A 20,101-nucleotide genomic window follows, 5' to 3' on the forward strand; every position below is an offset into this window, starting at 1 on the left:
TTGAGTAGCTGCGACGGCGGTAGTTTGAGTAGCTGCGACGGCGGTAGTTTGAGTAGCTGCGACGGCGGTAGTTTGAGTAGCTGCGACGGCGGTAGTTTGAGTAGCTGCGACGGCGGCAGTTACAGTAATTGCGGCGGCGGCAGTAGTTTTAATAGCGACAGCAGTTTCAGTAATTGCGGCGGCGGTCGTTTTCGTAGCAGTGGCGGTAGTTTTAGTAGTAGTAGCAGTTTTAGCAGTAGTAGCAGCGGTAGTAGTAGTAGTAGTAGCAGCAGCAGTTTTAGCAGAAGCAGTGGTAGTAGCAGTAACCCTTTTAGCAGTAGCAGCCTTGGTGGTAGTAGTTTTAGCAGTTGTGGTGGTAGTAGCAGTAGCAGTAGCAGCCGTAGTTGTAGCCCTTTTAGCAGAAGTTGTGGTGGTAGAAGTAGCTGCTGTACACCAGCGGAACCCATCCAATTTGAAGGAGCTGGAGCAGTTTTGGCTTGAAGAATGGGCAAAAAACCCAGTGGCTAGATGTGCCAAGTTTATAGACACACCCCAAGAGACTTGCAGCTGTAATTGCTGCACAAGGTGGCTCAATCAAATCAAATATTATTTGTCACATACACATGGTTAGCAGATGTTAATGTGAGTGTAGCGAAATGCTTGTGCTTCTAGTTCCGATTATGCAGTAATAACCAACGAGTAATCTAACCTAACAATTTCACAACAACTACCTTATACACACAAGTGTAAAAGGATGAAGAATATGTACATAAAGATATATGAATAAGTGATGTTACGGAACGGCATAGGCAAGATGCAGTAGAGGGTATCGAGAACAGTAGTAATGTAGGGTATGTAAACATTATATTAAGGGGCATTGTTTTTAAAGTGGCTAGTGATACATTTTTTACATCAATTTTTTCATTATTAAAGTGGCTGGAGTTGAGTCAGTATGTTGGCAGCAGCCACTCAATGTTAACAGTCTGATGGCCTTGAGATAGAAAGTGTTTTTCAGTCTCTCGGTCCCTGCTTTGATGCACCTGTACTGACCTCGCCTTCTGTATGATAGCAGGGTGAACAAGCAGTGGCTCGGGTGGTTGTTGTCCTTGATGATCTTTATGGCCTTCCTGTGACATCGGGTGGTGTAGATGTCCTGGAGTGCAGGTAGTTTGCGCCCTGGGGGGTTGCGTTGTGCAGACCTCACTACCCTCTGGAGAGCCTTACGGTTGTGGGTGGAGCAGTTGCCTTACCAGGCGGTGATACAGCCCGACAGGATGCTCTCGATTGTGAATCTGTAAAAGTTTGAGTGCTTTTGGTGACCAGCCGAATTTCTTGAGCCTCCTGTGGTTGAAGAGGCGCTACTACGCCTTCTTCACCATGCTGTCTGTGTGGGTGGACCAATTCAGTTTGTCCGTGATGTATACGCTGAGGAACTTAACACTTACTACCCTCTCCACTACTGTCTCGTCGATGTGGATAGGGGGGTGCTCCCCCTGCTTTTTCCTGAAGTCTACAATCATCTCCTTTGTTTTGTTGTCGTTGAGTGTGAGGTTATTTTCCTGACGCCACACTCCGAGGGCCCTCACCTCCTCCCTGTAGGCCGTCTCATCGTTGTTGGTAATCAAGCCTACCACTGTACTGTCGTCTGCAAACTTGATGATTGAGTTGGAGGCGTGCATGGCCACGCAGTCGTGGGTGAACAGGGAGTACAGGAGAGGGCTCAGAACGCACCCTTGTGGGGTACCAGTGTTGAGGATCAGCGGGGTGGAGATGTTGTTACCTACCCTCACCACCTGGGGGCGGCCCATCAGGAAGTCCAGTTACACAGGGCGGGGTCGAGACCCAGGGTCTCGAGCTTGATGACGAGTTTGGAGGGTATTATGGTGTTAAATGCTGAGCTGTAGTCGATGAACAGCATTCTCACATAGGTATTCCTCTTGTCCAGATGGGTTAGGGCAGTGTGCAGTGTGGTTGCAATTGCGTCGTCTGTGGACCTATTGGGGGCGGTAAGCAAATTGGAGTGGGCCTAGGGTGTCAGGTAGGGTGGAGGTGATATGGTCCTTGACTAGTCTCTCAAATCACTTCATGATGACGGAAGTGAGTGCTACGGGGCGGTAGTCGTTTAGCTCAGTTACCTTAGCTTTCTTGGGAACAGGAACACTGGGAACAGCAGACTGGGATAAGGATTGATTGAATATGTCCGTAAACACACCAGCCAGCTGGTCTGCGCATTCTCTGAGGACACGGCTGAGGATGCCGTCTGGGCCTGCAGCCTTGCGAGGGTTAACACTTTTAAATGTTTTACTCACGTCGGCTGCAGTGAAGGAGAGTCCGTAGGTTTTGGTAGTGGGCCGTGTATTGTCCTCAAAGCGAGCAAAGAAGTTGTTTAGTCTGTCTGGGAGCAAGACATCTTGGTCCGTGACGGGGACGGTTTTCATTTTGTAATCCGCGATTGACTGTAGACCCTGTCACATACCTTTTGTGTCTGAGCCGTTGAATTGCGACTACTTTGTCTCTATACTGACGCTTAGCTTGTTTCATTGCCTTGCGGAGGGAATAGCTACACTGTTTGTATTCGGTCATGTTTCCGGTCACCTTGCCCTGGTTAAAAACAATGGTTCGTGCGAATTCTGCCATCAATCCACCGTGTCTGGTTTGGGAATGTTTTAATAGTTGCTGTGGGTACGACATCGCCGATGCACTTGCTAATAAACTCGCTCACCGAATCAGCGTATTTGTCAATGTTGTTGTTTGACGCAATGCGGAACATATCCCAATCCATGTGATCGAAGCAATCTTGATGCGTCTAATCAGATTGTTCCGACCAGCGTTGAACAGACCTGAGTGCGGGAGCTTCCTGTTTTAGTCTCTGTCTATAGGCAGGGAACAACAAAATGGAGTCGTGGTCAGCTTTTCCGAAAGCTGGGGGAGGGCCTTATATGCGTTGCGGAAGTTAGAATAACAATGATCCAGGGTTTTACCAGCCCTGGTAGCACAATCGATATGCTGATAGAATTTAGGGAGTCTTGTTTTCAGATTAGCCTCGTTAAAATCCCCAGCTACAATGAATGCAGCCTCATGATATGTGGTGTCCAGAAACCAGGTGGCTGTACTGACTCCGATAGCGTGTCTCAAGTGAGCCATGTTTCCGTGAAGCAAAGAGCGTTAGTCTCTGATGTCCCTCTGGAATGCTACCCTTGCTCGGATTTCATCAACCTTGTTGTTAAGAGACTGGACATTGGTGAGTAGTATGCTAGGGAGTGGTGTGAGATGTGCCCGTCTCTGGAGCCTGACCAGAAGACCGCTTCATCTGCCCCTTTTACACCGTCGTTGTTTTGATTCGCCGGCTGGCAAAACAGAGGATCCGCTTCGGGAAAGTCGTATTCCTGGTCGTAATGATGGTGAGTTACGTTGCTCTTATATCCAGTAGTTCCTCCCGACTGTATGTAATAAAACCTAAGATTACCTGGGGTACCAATTTAAGAATAACACGTAAAAAGGTTTTTTTACTGCATAGTTTCCTAGGAACGCGACACGAGGTGGCCATCTCTGTCGGCGCCGGAAATCTCTACAAAGTATTGACTTTGGGGGGGGTGAATAGTTATGCACGCTCAAGTTAATATTTTTTTTATTATTATTATTTTTTCTTATGTCTTGTTTGTGTCACAATAAAACATATTTTGCATCATCAAAGTGGTAGGCATGTTGTGTAAATCAAATGATACAAACCCCCCCAAAATCTATTTTAATTCCAGGTTGTAAGGTAACAAAATAGGAAAAATGCCAAGGGGGGTGAATACTTTCGCAATCCACTGTATGTGCTGATGGGCTGGGCTCTGGGCTGCACTGAGCTCATGGTGGAGATGACTAATGAAACCTAAACAGGGCCTGGGCCAGGCTCTGTACGTCTGCCTGACCAGAGACACAGGAGAGCTATGCACGCGTGTGCACACACACACACATCTGAAAGGACAGAGGTCATTCTGGCACTTATTAAATATTTCAGTCACACTAAATGGTCACTGAGGAACAATGAGGAATGATAGGTTACATGATGTTTTTGTCCGATTTAGTTGCTTGGGATGGAATCTGACAAAAATGTTGCGATTCTTCTGTTGAATTTGACAAACAATTCCAAGTGTAGGTAATTTGTCGTTTTCCATGTCTTACAACCTGAGGTTAACTGAAAAGGAGGGGAAATTATTTGGCATTCAGCGAAGGCAAAGCAAGCAACATGAAAGTAGCTGTGATGTAAAGCTAGTTATGTTGTAAGAAATTCCACAAAATATCACGGGATTTTGAGAAATAAGATCATATATTGAAAAAACTGTACGGCAATTAATATACTATTTTATTAGTAGACCTGACTGTTTAACTCTTTCCTGTCCTAGCTTTGACGGGGTGCCATTTCTGATGCGAGACCGCACCTTGAGGAGGACTACAGACGTGGGGAAGGTGTTTCCAGCCAGACAGCTGGACGATGCCTCCTCCTTCAACTGGACAGACTTACACAGCCTCAACGCCGGCCAGTGGTTCCTCAAGGTACCACAATATTATTCACAACTCGCTAGGGAGGAATGGTACTGTCTGTCACACCCTCTCTGAGGAATGGTACGGTCTGTCACATCCTCTCTAGGGAGGAATGGTATGGTCTGTCACACCCTCTCTAGGGAGGAATGGTATGGTCTGTCACACCCTCTCTAGGGAGTAATGGTATGGTCTGACACACCCTCTCTAGGGAGGAATGGTATACTCTTATGCCATCTTTCGCTCTCTGAAGGTTTTTAATCATGCAGTAATCACACCACCCTTTCTTTCACTAGGCCTATATTTCTCCTCCAAGCTTTGGGTCCATTTCATTGCCACTCGGCAAATAGGAAATCTGATAAATGTGGAGAAAGTGCCCAATTTTATAAATCAAGATTACTTCACTGGATTGAGTTCAAATAGAATTGACCCAAACCCTGATCTCATATCTCATCATAAAGTGGTGTATTATTACGATTGCCATATAATCTTATAAATAGAGTCAATTGATCAGATTGACTGTGAGTACCTGTGTGCATTCTCCTCTAGGACGACCCCTTCTGGACGGTCCAGTCCATGGCTCAGAGGGAGGTGATGCTGGTGGGGAACCAGGGCGTGTGTAGTCTGGAGCAGCTGCTGAGGCTAGCCTCCCTCCATAACCAGACAGTGGTTTTCAGCCTGCGACGACCCCCGCACAGACACCCCTGCTACCACAGTTGGATCAACGATACCCTGGAAGTCATACGCCTGTCTGGGATTCCACAGCACCTGGTGAGACAGGAAACACTAGTGTACCCGACTCCGATAGGGGTCCTTTGTAGCTCAGTTGGTAGAGCAATGGCGCTTGTAATGCCAGGGTAGTGGGTTTGAATCTCGGGATCACCCATACTTAAAATGTATGCACACATGATTGATTGAAGTCTCTTTGGATTAAAGCATCTGCTAAATGGCATATTATATAATATTATTATTATTATAGATAGTGGACAGAACCTTGTTAGGGCTCAGACACTGTCCCCCTGGGTTATCTAGGGAAATCAAGAGGAGGAAAACAGCACTCATAGTGGAGAGAGGGAACTGTAGTCAGCTTGAGGCTGACCTGAAGATTGCCTGTGACATCCATCACTGTCACCAATGTAATAATCATTACTCTGTCACCACTGATGTCACTAACTGCACATCTACATGTCCCATAAGTAATCTGAGCTGTTTGTGTGCGTGTGTCTGTCTGTTTGTCTGTGTGTGTGTGTCTCGGGCCGGTGTGTGTGTGTGTGTGTCTCGGGCCGGTGTGTGTCTCGGGCCGGTGTGTGTCTCGGGCCGGTGTGTGTCTCGGGCCGGTGTGTGTGTCTCGGCCGGTCTGTGTGTGTGTGTCTCGGCCGGTCTGTGTGTGTGTGTGTGTGTGTGTCTCGGCCGGTCTGTGTGTGTGTGTCTCGGCCGGTCTCTGTGTGTGTGTGTGTGTGTCTCGGCCGGTGTGTGTGTGTGTGTGTGTGTGTGTGTGTGTGTGTGTGTCTCGGCCGGTGTGTGTGTGTGTGTGTGTCGGCCGGTGTGTGTGTGTGTGTGTGTGTGTGTGTCGGCCGGTGTGTGTGTGTGTGTCTCGGTCGGTGTGCGTGTGTGTGTCTCGGCCGGTGTGCGTGTGTGTGTCTCGGCCGGTGTGCGTGTGTGTGTCTCGGCCGGTGTGCGTGTGTGTGTCTCGGCCGGTGTGCGTGTGTGTGTCTCGGCCGGTGTGCGTGTGTGTGTCTCGGCCGGTGTGCGTGTGTGTGTCTCGGCCGGTGTGCGTGTGTGTGTCTCGGCCGGTGTGCGTGTGTGTGTCTCGGCCGGTGTGCGTGTGTCTCGGCCGGTGTGTGTGTGTCTCGGTGTGTGTGTCTCGGTCTGTCTGTGTATCTCGGCCGGTCTGTGTGTGCCTCGGTCGGTCGGTCGGTCTGTCTGTGTGTGTCTCTCATGGTCTGTCTGTCTGTGTGTCTGTGTGCAGGTTATGTGGACCCCAGACTGGGACAGGGGGCAGGTAAGACAGGTGGCTCCAGGGCTTCAGCAGACATCAGTCGAGAAGCTGCCGCCTCAAGTCCTTCACCAGCAGGGAATCAGCAGCCTGCTGCTACGTTACAGCCAGGCCAGCCCCTATGACATCCGGTGGGTTAACAGGCACAGACACACATGCACTGTGTGTGCTTCTTCTGTATATATGTGTGTATGAAATATGAATGTGTCTGTCTGCACCCTCCAGAGAATTCTCCAGGAGCAACGTGAGTGTGACTCTGTACACGGTCAACGAGCCCTGGCTGTTCTCTGTGCTCTGGTGCAGCGGGGTTTCCTCTGTCTCTTCTGAAGCCCCCAACATCCTCAGAAAGGTGCCTTACCCCATCTGGCTAATGGTAAGTCCCTCACAGCACCCCCTTAGCACTCATACCATTACCCCCACAGCACCCCCCTAGCACTCACACCATTACCCCCCACAGCACCCCCTAGCACTCACACCATTACCCCCCACAGCACCCCCTAGCACTCACACCATTACCCCCCACAGCACCCCCCTAGCACTCACACCATTATCCCCACAGCACCCCCTAGCACTCACACCATTACTCCCCACAGCACCCCCCTAGCACTCACACCATTACCCCCCACAGCACCCCCTTAGCACTCACACCATTACCCCCCACAGCACCCCCCTAGCACTCACACCATTATCCCCCACAGTACCCCCTTAGCACTCACACCATTATCCCCCACAGCACCCACTTAGCACTCACACCATTATCCCCCACAGCACCCCCCTAGCACTCACACCATTACCCCCACAGCACCCCCCCTAGCACTAGGGCAGCAGGTACTGGTTAGAGTGCTGGACTAGTAACCGAAAGGTTGCAAGATCGAGTCCCCGAGCTGACAAGGTAAAAATCTGGCCTTCTGCCCCTGAACAAGGCAGTTTACCCACTGGTCCTGGGCCATCATTGAAAATGAGAATTTGTTCTTAACTGACTTGCCTAGTTAAATAAAGGTAAAATAAAAAAACACCATTACCCCCACAACACCTCCCTAGCACTCACACCATTACCCCCACAACACCCCCCCCCCCCCCCCTAGCACTCACACCATTACCCCCACAACACCCACCTAACACTCACACCATTACCCCCACAACACCCACCTAACATTCACACCATTACCCCCACTGCACCTCCCTAGCGCTCACTCCATTATCCCCACAGTACCCCCCCTAGTACCCACACCATTACACCCCTAGCACCCACACCGCCCCAGGCCCTCCTGGCACCCCTCTCTGGGTTAGCAGACTGACTCACAGCAGGGAACACAATGGGTGGTGCAGACTAGAATATAGAGCCCATCCTGGGTGAGGTTGACATGGAGTTCAGGCTAGCACTGCATATGTTACCCACCCTGTGTCTGTCTGTCCTGTCTGCTTGCCTGCTAGTCAATATGGCCACTATCTACACCCACAATGTCTGATAGTATGGGATCTAGGTCTATGTGGGACTTACATTATTCTGACTAGAGTATTATTTTGTTATTGTCCCATCTGTACCTTGGAGCACCTTTTGATTAACGAGGCCATTATGCATTACACATTAATTACTGTACCACAATATTATATGAATTTCAATATTACATCATTTTAGGAAGGCATTCTTTGTTCTAGGTTTGTTGCTACCTGGCTGTGAGTTGTTTTAGGAGACAGTGACACCTGGTGGTCTAATGCTGCCATGTTGTGTTTCAGAGTCCAGATGAATACTGTCTGATCTGGGTCGCCGCTGATCTCATCTCCTTCACTGTAGTTATAGGAATTTTTGTATTCCAAAAGTAAGTACTCCTTAAAAAATATATATATAATATGTTGTAATATCCAATTGGTAGTTAGTCTTGTCTCATCGCTGCAACTCCCATGCGGACTCAGGAGAGGCGAGAGCCATGCGAGAGCCATGGGTCCTCCAAAACAGAACCCTGCCAAGCTGCACTGCTTCTTGACACACTGCTCGCTTAACCCAGAAGCCAGCCGCACCAAGATGTCGGAGGAAACACCATACAACTGGTGACCGAAGCCAGCGTGCATGCACCCGGCCGCCACAAGGAGTCCTAGAGCGCGATGGAACAAGGACATCCCAGCCGGCCAAACCCTCCCCTAACCCGGACAGCAATGGGCCAATTGTGTCCCGCCTCATGGGTCTCCCGGTCACGTCCGGCTGCGACACAGCCGGGATCGAAACCAGATCTGTTGTGACGCCTCTAGCACTGATCAGTGCCTTAGACCGCTGCGCCACTCGGGAGGCCGAGTATTCTGATGTCATTTTTAAATGTAGTAATCAAGTGTTTTCCTCTCTCTCTTAATTATATGTAATTGCTGCCATAGTGCCTCTGGCAGCCTTTACACAGTTATCACATCTCTTCCTCCCTCTCTCCTTCCACACCCTCTCTCCTTCCACACAGGTGTGTGTGTTTTACCTCTCAGGGGCTTAATGCATAATAATGATATCTGCCATTTAGCAGATGGTTTTATCCAAAGCGACTTAGTCATGCGTCCATACATTTATTACGTATGGGGTGGTCCTGGGATTCAAACCCACTATCCTGGCTTTGCAAGAGCTATGCTCTACCAACTGAGCTACAGAGGACCAGCAGGCTCCATGTATACAGCAGGCGAGATGTTGTACAAGCACACATTAACAGATAACTCTACATACACACATTAACAGCAAGGTCATTTTACAGCAAGCGTGTTAAAACACAGGGATGGATGAAACACTAGTTATTTGATAAAGCTCATTTACAATGCCAACAGCTTGGCTTTGAGAATCAGAAGTATCTCTCGTCAACCAAACAATGTTTCCCCTTACAGTTGTTTGCACTTTGAAGTAACATTAAACCAGAAAGTATGCTTCCTTGAATCTTCTGAAAGACTATGGGAATCTGCTAAAAGGAATTGAATCTTCCTTCCTGAGCCATAATACTGTTGTGGGATGAAGGACAGCAGACCAAGGCCTCCACCCTCTAGTCTTATGTGTGGGTTTGCTATGCTTAGCAAAGTGCTGGCCGCTGCTGGCTTCTAAAGTGACTTATTTTAATCTCTCCGCCTTTTCTTCTTTCTTCTTCCTCCTCTCCTCTGCCTGATGTGCATGCTCCTCCTCTTCTCTGCTGCATTTTGGCATCTGGCAGCTATCACATTATCAGGTAACTGAGTCAACTCTGACCCACGATGGTTTCCCTTTTTATCTTTCTTCCTCTATCTCAGTGAAGCCAGTATCTCCATCCTTTATTTCTATATACGTTATCATTTACATCTTAGATCTCTCTCTTTTTCTCACCTGTATCGTTGTTGTATTTCACTGCTGCCACTCGTCCTCCCTGCTAGAGGGTACAGTAAATACAAGCGAGCCTACCACTATTGGCCTTTTAGTGGCAAACGGCAATGCTTTCTCCCACAGCACAAATGCTTGTGTTCACTTTTATCCCGCTTGAGTTTTACTGTTATCGACCGAATGACAGTCTACAAATTAATTCTAGAAATGTATTAGAGGGAAGCGCTCATTTTCATTTATGGTGTTGATTTGGACAAAAACTCTGCTGGGTTATTTTTAAGTGCATTGATGCATTAGCCAAGACACAATATTGCTAATGTAATCATTTTGATTTACATGCCTCTATTTGGTAATTACCATAACCAAATGGATTAGGGAAGTAAATCTTCTTGCCTCAAATGTTACTCCAGTTGTTATGTTCAAAGCCAGTCACAACCAATGATGTACAGTGGGGAGAACAAGTATTTGATACGCTGCTGATTTTGCAGGTTTTCCTACTACTCCTACTTTGGTAAATACAGGAAATTTCCACTACATTAGCTCTCCAGGAACAGGGTTCGGAGAGACCTGCTCTATATGATGCCCTGACCCCTGTGTGACCTTTCCTCACCAGATGGAGGTTGAGTGGCATGCACAGCTACAACCCTGAACAGATCATGCTGAGTGCCGCAGTCCGGAGGTCCAGCAGAGACGTCAACATTATGAAGGAGAAACTCATCTTCTCCGGTAAGGAAGGACCCCACAGAGAGGAGAACTGGAATTCTTGTGTCTACTGTATTGTGTGTTGGTGTATCCCAGTACTCTGAAATGTCTTCCACTCCTTTTCTCCTGTCCTTATTTATTTACCACTGATCTGATGACATTGGATAGATGAAGTGGATGCCCGGTTGTTTTGGCCAGTCATATTGCTTTCTCCTATTAATCAGTGGACACAGAAAAGAAGACTAGGAAAGGCAGCCATTTTAGGAGTATCTGAGGATGCCAGTGTGTGACCATATCCCAGCATGCATCTCTCTGAGTGTCTTATGTAATTGCCCTCCCCAAGGTCAACCGCAGTAGCAGTCTCATCCTGTGTGTGTGTGTGACCTGCACTCCTCTCCACTCTTCATCCTGCCATCTGTCCATCCTGCTGTGACCATTCTTCCAACCATTCCATCCATCCCTCCCTTCCCACCTCCCTCTGCCTGCCCCGCCCTTCCCTCCGCTCCTCCCCAATCGCCCACAGAGTCCTGCATCATGTATCAGGGCTACTAGACAGCCCACTGTGACCCACCAGCCTCTCCTGGTGGGTGGTGAAAGGTAAGTCTAATGGGGATGCTGATGAGTCTTCAATGATCATCAGTCAGTCCAAACCACTTTAAAATCACACTAGTAGGTCTTAGAAGATACGTGGTGACATACAGAGCAAAGGAAGCTACGGGATTTCTCTGGTGTGGTTTGGATATGACGTTGCAGTGATATTGTTTTTGATGTCCTGTGTATCCAATATGCATTGATGTGGTCTGTGTTATCAGTGAAATACCCTGTGAACACCTACTGATGTCCCTTCACTCTTCTGCCTCCCAGAGGTGAGCAATGGTGTGGGCAGTGCTGAGGACCTGTACATGGAGAATGGCTTTGACTACTACAACAACGAAGGCATCTCCCATTGACTCTCACTCTCCTAATGTGAATCTACTGAAAGATACCTGACTCTACTAGCATGTGGAAACTGAGTAAATTAAGACTTCCAAGTGACTGTCTTGTCTGTCCTGATTACTCTTGTTTTACTCAGTGTATCCAGATAGTTATTGGTTGTTATATGGTTTGTTCCTCCTACTGACTGACTGATTGACAGGCTGCTGTATTGCTGAAGAATCGCAGGCAAGCACCACCCATTGCTTTGTACATTCTGTAAATAGGTTTGTTTTTGCTTGTTACATACAAATGTGGGACTAAAATCACTTTTTATTGATGAACCAATTGATTTGTCAGATTTGTGGCCTCTTCTCACCTCTAGATCCCTTTTTAATGTTTTTTTTTTTTTACAATTCGTTTGAAAATATACTGGCCTATTAAATATATTTTTTCACTCAAACCTCCCGTGCCCACCCCTGCTCTAGATGCTTTGGAGGCCCCCCCAGTTACCAATGCTTGTTTATTATTAAGAACCTTTTTTATTTTTTAACTGTTATTTACTTGCAGTCACTTTATAGCACAGCCAATTCTTAGTTATTTAGAGGATTTTACTACTTGTGCAGCATTGCTCCTATTTCTTGCCACGTTTGGGTGCTATTCTAATTTTTAGGAACAAAAACAACACGAACAAGCTGTTTACAGAGGGTCCTGCCTTCTCCGACTAAGTGAAATATTTACATGATGTAAGATAATGATTTGAACAGCATTTCCTTCATCCATGCTTGTGACATACAGTATCGAGTGACTTGTGGAGCCTCAGGCAGGGCTTGTGTTCAGGCAAAACTGCTGGGTATGTTTTCGGTTCATTGTGAATGTTTTGATTTTTAAAGGATGTGAACAGTGTATTATGGCAGTAGAGATTTCACCACCTACCCCAAGTATGCAGTTCTACATGGAGTGTGTACATGTTACAAAAGTGTTATATGCTATGGCTGTCTGATGATTATATTGGAAATGTGATGCATAATAATAGCAATAGTGTTGAAGTTTATGAAAGTCAAGTCATTTAAATATTTTGCAGACCAACTTCTCAATGGCATTTGAACAGCAAACTGCACCATATAGAGTGACATTAAAGGGTATCTTTTATGTCGTGATGAAGTGGGGTGTGTTATATTAACTGTGAACATAAAGCTCTAGGCTGTTGAAGGGACAACGCTGAGTATCAGAATAGTACACACAGGGTCAAGGAATGGATTGACTTGTGTTAATTTACTCCTTTGGTATTTGTGTGCCTCAGAAGTCAACATTAAAATGCTTCTGATACCAAAGTGATATCCTTTTATTGTGATTTTTCTAGATGGAAGATAACTAACACCATTTAGGTTGGTGTTACTGTTGACTGTGTAGATTTAGCTCAGGTCAACCATATTCCTACTGTATGTGAACGCTTGATGTACAGTGCCTTCAAAGTATTCACACCCCTTGACTTTTTCCACATTTTGTGTTAGACTGAATTTAAAATGGATTAAATTGATTGGCCTACACATAATATCCCATGATGTGAGTGGAATTATGTTTGTATTAAAAATGAAAAGCTGGAATGTCTTGAGTCGATATGTATTTAACCCCTTTGATATGGCAAGCCTAAATAAGTTCAGGAGTAAAAAGTCACATGTTGCAGAGACTCAATCCAAGTTTGCAAAGCTCTTACACTTACCCAGAAAGACTAATCTTGCTACCAAAGGTGATTCTAACAAGGGGTGAATACTTAGGTATTTCTAAAAACGTTCACTTTGTCATGGGGTAGTGTGAAGAAACAAATCCATTTTGAATTCCGGCTGTTACACAAAATGTGGAATAAGTCGAGGGGTATGAATACTTTCTGAATGTACTATGCAGTAGCCCATGCCAGTAACTAAACATACTGATGTTTTTCCATCAATTGTACAGTTACGCGGCAAGATGTTACCACATTGCTGAAGAAGCTAGTGAGTGGCAATTTTCACAATTTTCAGTTGATATGTGCTGGGAACATTATCACAAATGTCCTTTTATTTTTTTCTTCCACCTGTACTAGAATGTCAGTATCATGGAATGCAGACAGCAAGATGCATCTGTATGTTATTTTCTCTTATGGCAATCTCTGTTTGGTCCTGAACTGTGTTTGAATGTATATTAAAGCTGGCTTTAATTTTGTTCGCTGCTCTAGAAAATGAAATGGTATTTTGGGTAATTCAGGATTTATTTAAAGCAGCATGTAGTACAAGCAGATATCTAAGGGAGCCATTTGGAGGAGCAAAATTTGCAGTACAAAAATCTACATATGTTGAAATGGAATGGTCCAGATAAATTCCTATAACATATCGCTAGAGAACTGTGCAGTATCTGAGGCACGTTCAACAAGATATGCATGCAAACTGTTTACCTTGAACAAACCTCTAAAAGGTATATTATTTAAATGTGTTCACTGTATCATGGAATGTCAATTGTCAACAAACATGTTTGTCCTCTAATTCCAGGGGCTGTAACAGCCTCAACCATTACTGTCCACCTGCAGTCTTGTGAGACACGGTAACACTTCAAACAGGCACCATAATCCTAGTCCTGTGTTTTTATGGCACTTACATACACATGTCAGCCAGTGATTCTTAATTCAATTGCACCAGAATGATGATGCTGGTTAATAAGTTAGTGGAATACTGAGCATGTCCCTTATTTAGAAAATCTGTTAACCCATACAAAGCTGAGCATAGGCTATTATTTGAATGTAAAGCTAGTAACAATGTGTGCAAAAATATTTGGTCCAAAACTAATAGCATTATGCCTTCGTCAATAGGACCCCCTAAAGGACTGGTGGTTCTTCATATCAGGTGACTTAAAAGCACAAAGCCTAATAGTGCAGCTCTCTGAAAAGGCACAAGCACGTTGTCGTCCACTGAAAAACTACACCTCATGTACACCCCTCCTCCCACAGTACAAGCACTATAAATAAATAAATAAATAGCTGAAGGTGTCTTGGCTGGTCACAGTTCTCTAGAAATAAAGGTTGTTCCCTGAGTTTAACAATTTTCAATCTATGACAGTTGGTCTAATAAGTTGGGTTGACAGTAAAGTGATGGTGTAATTTGAGTTTCTCTGTGAGAACATATTACAGCTGAAGATCATATTTTAACCTCATAATACTATTGCACACCTTGTGAAGATGGAGAAGCACAATTAACAGTTAGAATGCAGACCATCCTTTAATATGGCAAGTATCTGTCTGGTGGCATCCTTGCTACCTCTAGACTAGATCAATTGAAGATGGTCTTGCGGAGGTGTCTGTTGGGGATCTCTATAGCGCTGACCTGTAGAGGCCAGGAGCCACCCATGATGCCAGCCTGGATGGCCACCCCAGTCACCACTGCCAAGTCTGGGTCCACTGAGGTGTTGGGCTCCTTCCCAAAGTACTCACTGATCAGCTTCCTGATCCTAGGGATGCGGGTGGAGCCTCCCACCAGAACTATCTCATCCACCTCCTCCTTCCCCAGGTGGCCCTCAGCCAGCACTGTCTCTACAGGCGCCAGAATCTTCTGGAAGAGGTCGGCGTTCAACTCTTCAAACAGCTCACGGGTGATGACTGCTTGGAAGATGACTGGGATTGGGTCCTTGGTGGGCCCCTGTGGTGGTTGCTTGGAGTCTCCTTGGGGCTCCAGGTGCAGAAGTACCCTGAGGTCGGCGCTGGGCTGCAGGGTGAGGTTGAGCTTGGCTGCCTCCACAGCCTGGCGGAGGTGGTGGATGTCCTCTTTGAGGGTGGGGGGAACGCCGTACTGCTGGCGGACCCTCTCCATGGTGTACTGGAGCAGCCTCTGGCTGAAGTCCTGTCCTCCCAGCTTGTTGTTACCTAGGAAATAACAACAGCAAGGATCATTCTCTGAGCCCAAGAATACTATCGGAGTTGATTCCATTTCAGGTCATGTACTGTATGATTTGAATTAGTTGTGCTAATTGGAAATGGTCATCTTTAACTACAATATGGCAAATGTTCCACTTGTACTGTATGCCCAATTTAAAAACAAGATAAATGAAAATGACCAACTAAACCATGCATATCTACAACAAAGAGTTGAGAGTAAATTAGCGTCTTACCTGCCATGGCTCTGGTGAGGAACATGCCCCCCTCTTTGTTGAGCAGAGAGACATCCAGCGTTCCTCCTCCCAGGTCTACCACCAGCACGTTGAACACGTCCACCTTGTGTAACCCATACGCCATCGCTGCAGCTGTGGGCTCGTTGATCACACGCAGGATGTCCAGTCCTGAGTGGTGTAAACAGAACAATCAGATGTTAGTTATAGTGGGTAGTGTAGATTTGGTCAAAGCCCTTAGGAATCTTAATGACTTTGGATTAGATGTCCAATATTCTACTCTATGTATCAGTGCATTTGTAAAGTATTCAGACCCCTTCACCTATTCCACATTTTATTACTTTACAGCCTTATTCTAAAATTGATTAGATTGAGAGGGAAAAAAAACAATCTACACACAGACCATAAAGACAAAGCAAAAACAGGTTCAGAAATGCAAATGTATTAAAAATAAAATTGAAATATCACATTTACATAAGTTTTCAGACCCTTTACTCAGTACTTTGTTGAAGCACCTTTTGGCAGCGATTACAACCTGGAGTATTCTTGGGTATGACACTACAAGCTTGGCACACCTGTATTTGGGGAGTTTCTCCCATTCTTCTCTGCATATCCTCTCAAGCTCTGTCAGGTTGGATGGGGAGCGTCGCTGCATAGCTATTTTCAAGTCTCTCCAGAGATGTTAGATCGGGTTCAAGTCCAGGCTCTGGCTGGGCCACTCAAGGACATCCAGAGACTTGTCCCGATGCCACTCCTGCGTTGTCTTGGCTGTTTGTTTAGGGTCGTTGTGCTGTTTTCCCCAGTCTGAGGTCCTGAGCGCTCTGGAGCAGGTTTTCATCAAGGATCTCTACTTTTCTCTGTTAATCTTTCCCTCGATTCTGACTAGTCTCCCAGCCCCTGCCACTGAAAAACATCCCCACAGCATGATGCTGCCACCACCATGCTCACACTGTAGGGATGGTACCAGGTTTCCTCCAGATATGACGCTTGGCATTCAGGCCAAATAGTTCAAGCTGGTTTCATCAGACGAGAATATTGTTCCTCATGGTCTGAGAGTCCTTCAGGTGCCTTTTGGCAAATTCCAAGCGGGCTGTCGTGTCTTTTACTGAGGATTAGCTTCCGTTTGGCCACTCAACCATAAAGGACTGATTGGTGGAGTGTTGCAAAGATGGTTTTCCTTCTGGTAGGTTCTCCCATCTCCACAGAGTAACTCTAGCTCTGTCAGAGTGACCATCAGTTTCTTGGTCACCTTCCTGACCAAGGCCCTTCTCCCTCAATTGCTCCGTTTGGCCGGGCAGCCAGCTCTAGGAAGAGTCTTGGTGGTTCTAAACTTCTTCCATTTAAGAATAATGAAGACCACTGTGTTCTTGGGGACCTTCAATGCTGTAGAAATCTTTTGGTACTCTTCCCCAGATCTGTGCCTCAACACAATCCTGTCTCGGTGCTCTACGGGCATTTCCTTCAACCTCATGGCTTGGTTTTTGCTCTGACATGCACTGTCAACTGTGGGACCTTAGATGTCCAATCAATTGAATTTACCACAGGTGGACTCCAATGAAGTTGTAGAAACATCAAGGATGATCAGTAGAAACAGGATGTACCTGAGCTCAATTTTAAGTCTCAGTAAAGGGCCTGAATACTTATGTAAGTTTATTTATTTATTTTTTATAAATTTGCAAGAAATGTCTATAAACCTGTTTTCGCTTTGTCATTACGGGGTAGTGTGTAGATTGATGAGGAAAAGTTATATTTAATCAATTTTAGAATAAGCCTGTAACGTAACAAAATGTTGAAAAAGTCCAGGGGTCTGAATACAGTGTATGCTGCCACCACCATGCTCACACTGTAGGGATGGTACCAGGTTTCCTCCAGATATGACGCTTGGCATTCAGGCCAAATAGTTCAAGCTGGTTTCATCAGACGAGAATATTGTTCCTCATGGTCTGAGAGTCCTCAGAACCCTGGACTTTTTCAACATTTTGTTACGTTACAGGCTTATTCTAAAATTGATTAAATATAACTTTTCCTCATCAATCTACACACTACCCCGTAATGACAAAGCGAAAACAGGTTTATGTAAGTATTAAGTAACACAGTTATTTTAGAACAAACACCTAATTATATCAGGGATTGACTTTAAAGTCTAACGCAGTTGCACATCCGAAAATGTAAATTAGCTATTGACGAGCATTAGTGACATATTGCCTGCCTTTCACCTACCCATAGGAGAGGAATCAGAAAGATCAGTAATTTAATCATTTGTATTTTGGTTGTTATCACTAAAAAAATTTATCAGACCAAGCGCAGCTCGCCATAAATGATGTCTTTCCCTTACACAATATGGATGAACCAGAACAGGCTCAACTTGCGCTCGGTTTTACTTGCCCCGGGCAATAGGGCAACCCTTAATGTCAATCCCTGTATGATAGACTGTTTCTAAATGAGACTACACTAAACTGCTATACAGTGTAAGTAATTCCTGTAGCAGTGTTTACACATCAGATATTGATACAGTTTTGCCAGATAGACTGACCGGCCAGGTTGGCAGCCCTGATGGTGTAGTTCCTCTGTCTCTCATCAAACTCAGCAGGGACAGAGATAACAGCCCTCTGAATGGGGACACCCAGGTGACGCTCCGCCATCTTCCTCATCTTCAGCAGCAGCCGAGAACCAATGAATTCAGGAGTAACTGTGAACGTCTGGTTGGTGGTGACAAAGAACTCTGCACTGCCATTGTTGTTTATCACCTGAAAGAAAGGTATTACAAATGAAAGTCAGCAGTCATTGATATAGCATATTTATACTCCTGTAATCACACATAGCTTATGTAGCCAAATGCTGATGATGTATTAAGCCATTTTCACCGTGGTGTATTGACTGTCAAAGTAACTACAGGAGTATGTACTGTACCTTGAATGGATAACGAGCACTTTCCTGCTCAAGGAGCTCTTGTTCGAATATCTTTCCAATAAACCGCTTGGCATCATAGATGGTGTTTTCAGGATTGATGTCGGCCAGATTCTGACCCTCGTGGCCGGCGAGGACTTCGGTAGATGTGAACGACACCGCACTCGGGATGCTCTTCCGCCCCTCCTCATCCCCTATCACCTCCACATCCCCGGTACCCGGGTGGAATACTCCTACGGAGCAGAAAGTGGTCCCCAGATCTAGGCCGATCACTTTGGGTTTCGGTGGAGGCAGATACTGCTGGCCCAGATAGCCAGCCAGAAATAAAGCCAGAATGACCGATCCTGCGACACGGAAGATAAAGAAATGACGTGAGTTTAGGGCTGGATGTTGACTACGTAGCGAACTAACAACTGGTACCGATAGCCTACATATTAATTCAGCGTTGACAGTTCTGACACTTCGTTTATCTTTCCAGCTAACTTGACTACTGTGAATTAGGTAGCAACTAGCCAGCTGTTACCACCGGTAATTTGTCAGCCCACTTGCTACTTACTATTAGCTAGCTAAACAGCTGGTTAGTTACACAACAACAAAAACACATTACAGATAAATCTTACTTACCGATCATAGACATTTCCCCAGCCATTGTCAAGTATTGATCACCACCGAACTGAAACGTAGTAAAACAAAATCTAGGCTAATCGCCTCATCAGTTTCGGAATGGATGAATGTTGTCACTATTTACCACAGCCACTAAGTCATAAACCCCGCCTATATCTACAATGTATCTTCTTCAAATGCAATTTTAAACTTAACCCTTAAATACACTGCTAACCTTATGACTAACCATATCCTTTTTACGATAGCCAATTGTGACTTTGTGACTGTAGTAATTAATGAAACCCCTCTTGACCTGTTCTACGTTCAGAATAATGTGGATGATCCACAGAACTACACGTCACCATTATAGGGTGCGTTCGTAAATTTAATCTGGAGTGCCAGAGGACATTGCCGCTCTGAATTTACGAAAGGACAATCTGACAACGCTCTGAATTTAAAAACACGCAGAGCGTTGTCAGATTGTCCTTTCGCAAATTCAGAGTGTTTCGCTCTCGGAGGGCATACTGGACGCTATGGCCGAGGAGTAGGGTTGATCCGAGCGTTCTGGCCTCACAACGGCAGTGAAGCACCCTAGCTAACTGGCTAAAGTTAGCTAGCATGCTAGCTACTTCCTGGCATGGCATACTTCCTGGCTCTGACCATTTTTCTCGCCCTTTCTCGCGCTGGTTATGCTGTGTTCATGTTATTCAGAGCGTTGGTGACGCTGATAGCAACAATTTAATTACGCCTTTTTCCGAGGTTTACTGACACCGGCCATACTCAACGGGTGTTGAGCGTTCGTAAATTAATCAGTTACTCTGAGCGAATTTACGAACTCACCCATAATGTGGTCTAAAGCTTCTGGGTAACGTATTCCAATCCATGCGTTATCGCTTATATATACACAGAATGAGAAAGCAAAGAAACAACCTTTCCCATGAACACTAGTCGTGTATGACGTTCAAATGAGTGTGTTCAGCGTCGTAACATTTTAAGGCATGCAACATGTAGCAATATTGTATAACTGCAAC

General features: G+C 45.7%; 2 protein-coding genes across 5 annotated transcripts in view; one reads left to right on the forward strand and one right to left on the reverse strand.

The window, feature by feature from the left end:
* LOC110504078 (glycerophosphodiester phosphodiesterase 2) overlaps positions 1–13,631 on the forward strand; it is a 104,989-nt gene extending 91,358 nt beyond the window's left edge. For 2 of the 4 annotated variants that reach the window (XR_005039309.2, XR_016491407.1), the window contains 8 exons: positions 4,371–4,521; positions 5,056–5,277; positions 6,476–6,633; positions 6,728–6,875; positions 8,240–8,322; positions 10,429–10,541; positions 10,861–11,114; positions 11,382–13,631. Coding sequence is in view for 2 of the 4 variants with exons in the window: in XM_036961226.2 (XP_036817121.1) it covers positions 4,371–4,521; positions 5,056–5,277; positions 6,476–6,633; positions 6,728–6,875; positions 8,240–8,322; positions 10,429–10,541; positions 11,382–11,467 (961 nt within the window). In the remaining 2 variants the exon portion in view is untranslated. The remainder of the gene's footprint in view (positions 1–4,370; positions 4,522–5,055; positions 5,278–6,475; positions 6,634–6,727; positions 6,876–8,239; positions 8,323–10,428; positions 10,542–10,860; positions 11,115–11,381) is intronic. The other 2 variants (XM_036961226.2, XM_090218799.1) reach the window with 1 other exon arrangement.
* Positions 13,632–13,658: 27 nt separating this feature from the next.
* Positions 13,659–19,509, reverse strand: hspa13 (heat shock protein family A (Hsp70) member 13). The gene is made up of 5 exons (XM_021582900.3): positions 19,092–19,509; positions 18,471–18,811; positions 18,094–18,307; positions 15,564–15,731; positions 13,659–15,318 (listed from the first exon to the last, which is right to left on the reverse strand). Exons 1-5 carry the CDS (start codon positions 19,114–19,116, stop codon positions 14,729–14,731), a joined length of 1,338 nt encoding a protein of 445 aa, XP_021438575.3. The 5' UTR covers positions 19,117–19,509; the 3' UTR covers positions 13,659–14,728.
* Positions 19,510–20,101: the final 592 nt, after the last annotated feature.

The sequence above is a fragment of the Oncorhynchus mykiss genome, chromosome 24 (genome assembly GCF_057628025.1).
Source record: "Oncorhynchus mykiss isolate SJ-2025 chromosome 24, ASM5762802v1, whole genome shotgun sequence".
In the NCBI taxonomy this organism is placed as follows: domain Eukaryota; kingdom Metazoa; phylum Chordata; class Actinopteri; order Salmoniformes; family Salmonidae; genus Oncorhynchus; species Oncorhynchus mykiss.